Below are 7,500 nucleotides of genomic sequence, written 5' to 3'. Positions count from 1 at the left end.
CGCACCAGCTCGGCCGGGAAGGAAAGGCAGCGCCGCCCCTCCTACACCTGCTACCATGGCCCGCCTTTGCCGCGGAACGCGCCGCGGGTGGGCCGCCGCGCCCGCCCGCGCCCGCCGCGGGACCTGGACGTGCTGCAGCTGGCCGCGGGAGCGTCGATCATGCTCGCGCCCGTCACGCCCGAACTGCTCAGGTAAACGGGGTCGGCGCGGGAGCCTCGCGCGCCAGCGGCTCTCCTTCCGGGAAATGAATACTAACACTAAGTGCGCCTGGCGTGCACTCGCCATGACGAAGCATGCTGGCGATGAATTGGCCTAATGCAAATGCATTTGGTTAATAACACAGTTCTGAATCATATTTTCCCATGACCTTGCCTCTTTTGTATGATATTCTTTCACGTTCAGCATGTAAGCTCGCAAGGTATGCCCGCGCACACCTATCGATTTAATGACTAGTTGCTATTATCTGCACATATTTATTTACTCTTTCCTATGTACCAAAATTTCTCAGAATGTTTGTGGTCTCCAGCTGATGATGTAATAGGTTATGTTATCTTAGTCATGATGCCTAGGAGAGGCTGAAGGAGGGGAGAGAAGAAGAGAGGGAAAGAGAATAGAGGAAAGGTTATTAAGAGGGGATAAAAACATGAGTAGGAAAAGGAGAAATGGAAGGAGGGGAGGCACAAGGTGAGGGAAGACGATATGTGTCGAGAATATGAGAGGAGGCAAGGGGAAGAAAGAGGGATAGAGAGAGAGAGAGATAGAAAGAAAGAGGTAGAGAGAGAGAGACAGAAAGAGGTAGAGAGAGAGAGAGAGACAGAAAGAGGTAGAGAGAGAGACAGGCAGACAGAAAGAGGTAGAGAGAGAGACAGGCAGACAGACAGACAAAAAGAAAGGAGGGGAAGAGGGAAGGAAAGGGAGAGGGAGAGAGAGAGAGAGAGGGAAGAGGATGGAGAGTAGGGAGGAAAAAGAAAAGGAGAGAAGAAGAGAGAAAGACAGAGGGGGTGAGGAGGAAAGTAAAGATAGAGAAAGATGGATGGGGAGGTGGGGGGAGAAAAAAGGAGAGAGGAAGAGGAAGAGAGAGAGAAAGGAGGGAAAGAAGGATGAAAAGAAATGAGGAGAGAGAGAGAGAAGGGGGAAGAAGGATGAAAAGAAGGAAGGGGAGAAAGAGAGAGGGAGAGAGTTGAAGAAAAAGATAAAGAGTGGGAGAGGGGGGTGCAGGAAGAAGTGTATGAAAGAGAGGGAGAGGGGGGAGACTAAGAGAGAGAGGGAGAAAAAAAAAGTCGGGGAACCGACAAACAGATAGCAGAGAAAGACTTGAAAATCCATTTAATGCAGGAAATCTGTTTTGGATATACAAAAATCTTACATTTACACGTGGCGCAGTAGTTCCACGTGTTCATTTCAACCTTTTATGTGCGCCAAATTGAACAAAAATACAGATATGATCTACAGAAAACGTTACGCAGTGTTCACAGTAGATGGTTTATATTTTCCCAACGACTATGAGCGGGATTTCGAATATTTATTTTTTCCCCGCGTAATATTTATTCAAAGATTTTCAGTTTTAGGTTAATGGATTTCGAATATTTTATTTTCATTGTATGTTTCATTGAAGGTTAAGTGTCTTCGCGAGAGTTGATTAGCATTTTGTTGTGAATAAAAAGGAAGGTCTCAAGTTATGCGATATTGCAATTAAATGATATAGTTCGTAAGGTTCATATTTAAGTAAAATTGTCAGATTTAATATACTTGTTTGTTGGTAAATTATGCTCCTAGATGCATTTAAGGACAGATATAGATGTTTAAATGGTTGTGGTTCTGATGTTATAGTTTTTGTGTGAGGATACAGTTGTGTTGGTATTTTCTCCCAGAAAGTGTCATTAAATTGATAATGTTGTACAGTAAGAGCAGGAAAATTATTGTGCAGAGGCGTAATTTAGCCCTCCTTTTACCCCTAGGCCAAACCCCCTTTCGTCCCCAAACCCCTCCCCCCTCCTACCCCCACCCGTCACCCACTCCCACTCACCCTTCACTTTTCTCCCCCTCCTTCCAACCCATCCCTCCTCCCCTACACCCAAGTCAAACCTTCTCAAACAACCCTTTCTTTTCTTCCCCCAGTCTATCCCTTTCCCTTTCCTCCCCCAACTCATCCCCCCTCCCACTCCCCATTCCCTTTCCCTTCCCCTCCCCCAACCGCTCCCCCTTCCCTTTCTTTCCTCCCCCAATCCCCAACCCATCTCCCTACCCACTCCCCCTTCTATTTCTTCCCCCCTCCTACACCCCCTTCCCTTTCCTCCTCCCCCCATCCCTTTCTCCCCCCTACCACTCCTCCATTCCTCTCCTCCCCCCTCTCCAACCCATCCCCCAACCCATTCCCCTTCCCTTTTCTTCCCCATCCACACCTCCAACCCTTTCCTCCCCCCCTCTTTAACCCATCCCCCTTCCCCTTTTCTCCCCCTTCCCTTTTTCTCCCCTTTCCCTCCAACCCATCCCTCCACCCACTCCCCCTTCCCTTTCCTCCCCCAACCTATCCCTCCACCCACTCCCCTTCCCTTTCTTCCCCCCCCTCCCCCCCCCTTCCCTCCCCCCCTCCCCCACTCCCCCACCCCGTACACGCGACAGCTGGAACAATACTCCCGACATTCCCGCAGCGTCGTTCCATCTCTGCCGCGCGCCCCCCGTCCGCCCGTTGCCGACTCAAGGTGGAGGACAACCCGCCGCTCTGATTGCTTCTGTCACTCTCCGCCTGCCGATAAGAGTTGGAAATTAAACGTAATTAACAGTAGAGGCGGTCGTCTCAAGGGGAGGAGGGGTAGGGGGGGGTAAGGGGGGGTGTTCGTCTCAGGGGGAGGGGGAAGGGGGATAGGGAGGGGGTGTGGGATAGGGAAAGGGTGTTCGTTTCAAGGGGCGGGGGTAAGGGATAGGGAGGGGGAGTTCGTCTCAAGGGGATGGGGGATAGGGAGGGGGTAATGAGAGGAAAAGGGGGGAAAGGGGTAGGGGGTAAGGAGGGGGTGCGTCTCAAGGAGATGAGGGAATAGGGAGGAGGGAAAGAGGGGGTGTTCGACTTAAGAGAAGGGGTTAACGAGGGGAACAGAGGGGGAAAGGGGGATGGAGAGCAAAAGGGAAGGAAATGTATGTTTGTGTGGGCGGTTTTGGGCGCGTGTTGCCTCTCGTTCTCGCCCTAAGGATCGTAAAAGGTGATTAGGACTTCGCTCGTTAAGGCTGATGGTTATCGTCGTTCGTTCGAGGTCGAGGATCTGATAGGCAGTGGGTCGGCTCGGGGACAATCACGTTCGTTAAAGCCCTGAAGATGATTGGTCCCCGTGGCCTGCAGTCGGTTGTGTTATTTGTCTTTTATTTCTTAGTTTTTGAGATTACTTATGTTTCTTCTTTGTACTTGTTATTTTTTTGGCATTATCCTTATTCTTTATTCTTGTTTGTTTCTAATTTCTTATTCTCATCTTTTCTTATTTTATTTTTATTCTTGTTCTTATGCCTCGACATATTTTTCCTGGTATATTCTTATTCTTGAATTTCTTATTCTTATTCTTTTTATTCTTTGGGCATTTCCTTTTTGAACGAAAAAGACTTAAGAATTAATAGATATTTCGGTGTTTTTCTTGTCGTTCAAAGTCGCACTGAAAGTTCTCTATGCCCAGTGTTGCAATCTAGACGTAAGCTACGATAGTGAACTGTCCAGCGCTAGTATTCAAGCCTGTTGTTGATTAATAGCTGCGACGGTCCCATGCAAAGGCGAGTAAATGAATAACATACATTTTCCGCGACGGGGGAGAGAGTGGAAGGTAGTGTCGGCCGAGGCATCATTCAATTTAAACTTGATATTTAGAGAGCCTGTCTTTGGAATAATTAAATACATTAACCGACAGATAGATGTCTTTGCAATTATTAAATACATTAACTGACGGATACATGTCTTTGGAATAATTAAATACATTAACCGACAGATAGGTCTTTGGAGTAATGAAATACATCAACTGACAGACAAATTGACAAATGAATGGATATATAAACAAATAAACACCAACTGCTCTAGAAGTATCACCCCCGTTCTCTATTCTCTGTTGGGGACGCAAGGAGACCCCTTCGTTGTTTGTTCACGTGACAAAAGGAACAAACCTCAGCCTTCCAAACCGGCCGGACATTGTGTAGTTTGGAGAGTGCGTAACTTCCCTCAACGAGAGAAAATAGACGCGTTTTCAAAAATGTGTACCCGAGCAGGCGGTCGATGGCTCGTGCGGTGCGTGTGGGTTTTGCAGTGTGTGTGTGTGTATGTGTGTGTGTGTGTGTGTGTGTGCACGAGTGTTGTTTTAGTTTTTTTATGTGTGATTTTTGTGCGTGTATGTCTGAGAATGTGTGTATGTATGCGGTCAATAAGTGGAATGGAAACCCAATCAATCAGGTAAATAGAAAGAAAAATAAGGCAATATATTTAAAAATATATGTATACATATGTTTATATATGTATGTATGTATGTATCTATCTATCTATCTATATATATATATATATATATATGTATGTATATATATATATACATATATATATTTATATATACATATATATATATATATATATATATATATATATGTGTGTGTGTGTGTGTGTGTGTGTGTGTGTGTGTGTGTGTGTGTGTATACATATATATGTATGTGTGTACATATATGTGTGTGTGTGTACATATGTAAACATTAACCTCAATTTCTATCGTCATGTCGCGGTGACGGAAATGAAGGTTGCTAATTCAACCCTGTATTTAGATGACATAGATAAGCTCCCTTCATATAAATACGCGTATGTTTATATATATGTGTACGTGGGTGTGCGTGCGCGCGCGTGTGCGTATACGTATGCGTGTGCGCGAGCGTGTGTTAGAATGTTTAAATGGGTGTGCGTGTTTGAGTGTGTGTGCGTGTTTGAGTGTGTATGTGTGGGTGGGTGGGCGTTTGTGCGTGCGCGCGCGTGTATAGATTTCACTTACAAACGCACGTTGATCCGTAAGGACTAGCTGAAATAATCACATTGAACACTTACCTGGTCTCGCTTGCATGCAATATTACGACTGTATATGTATGAAAGGCACAAGCGCGGCATGATACGACGGGGGAAATGAATATATAGAATATGAAATTACGAGATCATGATTTGTTTAAATGCTCGCGGAGTTATTTCATAATGGCCACATTTATGCCCGATGCTAATAACTGTGGATTCATTTACTTCGTTTTCGAGCAATACCAACAAAAGCTTTTTCTTTTTTTCTTTTTCTTTTTTTTCTTTTTTTTTTCAAATGACGGTGCCACTTTATGTAACCCGGAAAAAGTTGGACTACTGTTTTACCAACTCGGATAGGACCACTTTTAATAATATTTACTATCGGAAAATGAAATGAAAGTACGGTTATATATTTTTTTTTGTTAAATGTATAGCATCCTTTCCTATAACATTGAAATTTTCGAAATAGTTACATTACATACAGTTAAAAAGAGTTTACGAATGAAAAAAAAGTATTTATAAAGTTTGCCAACGAAACGAAACGGTTAACTCGCGACAAACTCTCTTATGTGTTTTTGAATTTTATTTTATTTTACCTTTTTTATCTTTGTCTGTCACTATTTCCATTAAATGTAGTAAGTGCTATAGAAAAAAAACTTTATTACATACTTATACGTTTGTTAATGGGGAATATTTTGAATCCAGTGCGTTACAGTATCAGGCACATGAGGGAGAAGACAATAAATAGGTAGATAGGGATAGAGAAGGAGGGAGGGTGATGGAGAAGGAGAAGAGGAGGGCAAGGAATGAGAGGGAGAGGGAGGAAGGGATGGAGAGAGCGGGAATGTGAGAGAGGGAGGGGGAGATACTAAGAGAGAGAGAGAAAGGGAAGAGATAGATAGATAAAGGGAGTTAGAGAGATTGAGAGAGAGTGGTAGGGGAGGGAGAATAGAAATAGAGAACAGGGAGAAACAGAGAGATAATAAGAACAAGAGGGAAAAATAGAGAGAGGAGATGACAGAGGGAGAACAAAAGAGAGACCGATAGGTAGAGAAATTGGTAATCGAGAAAGGTGTTGAAAGCACACACAACAGGAAAATACGTAGAATCTTGATGTTTTCGAAGGCAGAGGGTGTGCAAGTGTCGCGTGGGCGGCGTGTGGGTGAGTGCCCGGGTCTTTTCAGCGAATCCGACACACGTGAAGGTTAAACTATCATCAGTTGAAATGTTGGAGTGTCGGCAGCGTTGATGAAAATTATGGACATGGGATGGGATGTTTTGATGATGTAAAAACACGCGTATACGTACGAAAACACGTACGCACACGCACACGTACATGTAAGCGCACAAACAACACGCACACATACACAGGTATCTCATTAAGATTATGATAAATGTTTGCAATGGCACAGTCCGAACCGTGAAAATTAAAGCCATGTTTCTGTAGACTTGGGACATGTTATTCAATCTTCGTGTTATTGGGGAAAATATTTACATTTTTTTTTTATATCAGCTGGCCATCCACTGTAGGGACTAGCATTATGTAACTCGCTGGTTATGGAATTATTCAGTAAAATTCGGAAAGAACTATGTGGATGTGTTCTATTTTATCAATAACTCGTCCCTGTTATTATTCGGTTTATGTTGTGTCCTACATGGCATGAGGGGAGGAGAGATAGGGTGAGAGGGAGGGAGGGCGACGGAGGGGGAGGGTAAGAGGGAGGGAGTTGGAGAGGGAGGGTAAGAGGCAGGGAGAGGGTAAGAGGGAGAGAGGGGGAGGAGGAGGGTAAGAGGGAGGAAAGGAGGGAGAATGAGGGGAGAGAGGGGTGGGAGAAAGAAAGAGAGAGAAGGGAGGGAAAAAGAGAGGGGATGGAGAGAGAGAGGTATGAGGAAAGGAGAGACAGGGTAAGAGGGAGGGAAGGAAGGAGAATGAAGGGAGAGAGAGAGACAGAAAGAAAGAAATAGAGAGACAGAAACAGAGAAAGAAATGAGACAAGCACAAGAAATACAAACAAAATCACCTTTAGAGAGACGCCGACAGACAGACAGACAGACACAGACAAGGGAAGAGGGAAGCGGCCGCTCTCGGGTCAGGAGCCCCAACAGCGGCGCGTGACCGATAAAAAAAGCGAGTGCGTTTAGCGACCCAAAAGTCCTGTGTTTCGGCACCAAAATAGATTCTAATTCACACTTGACTCGTCGCATCATGACCGAGAGGCACGGGGGGGGGGGGGAGATTTCGGGCCTCGGAGATGGGCTTCGGAGATACGAGGCCGCTTCTCTTTTGGGCTTCATTTTCTTGTTTCTTTTATCGTTTTTTTTTATCATTTTTTTCCTTTTTTTCTCTTCACTTGTGTGGCATCGCGTGATGGGCAAGTTCTTTTTTTTTTGGGAGGGGAGAGGGTGATTGCGTGAAGCTGCGTTATTGTGTTGTTTTTTACATGTGCGAAATGACATGGGTTGTTTATGTGTACTCCACCCCACCCCCC

General features: G+C 44.9%; 2 protein-coding genes across 6 annotated transcripts in view; both read left to right on the top strand.

Moving 5' to 3' along the window:
• Window positions 1-973, top strand: part of LOC138861864 (uncharacterized) — a 137,840-nt gene extending 136,867 nt beyond the window's left edge. The window contains exons 2-3 of the mRNA XM_070122263.1: window positions 1-771; window positions 858-973. The exon at window positions 1-771 is cut by the window's left edge and continues 392 nt beyond it. Coding sequence (XP_069978364.1) covers window positions 1-195 — 195 coding nt within the window. The 3' untranslated portion in view covers window positions 196-771; window positions 858-973. The remainder of the gene's footprint in view (window positions 772-857) is intronic.
• Window positions 1-7,500, top strand: part of rdgA (retinal degeneration A) — a 423,680-nt gene that overhangs the window by 13,053 nt on the left and 403,127 nt on the right. The gene's annotated exons all lie outside the window — the stretch shown is intronic.

This window comes from Penaeus vannamei, chromosome 5, assembly GCF_042767895.1.
Source record: "Penaeus vannamei isolate JL-2024 chromosome 5, ASM4276789v1, whole genome shotgun sequence".
NCBI lineage: Eukaryota > Metazoa > Arthropoda > Malacostraca > Decapoda > Penaeidae > Penaeus > Penaeus vannamei.
This window is presented reverse-complemented; position numbering and strand designations above follow the sequence as displayed.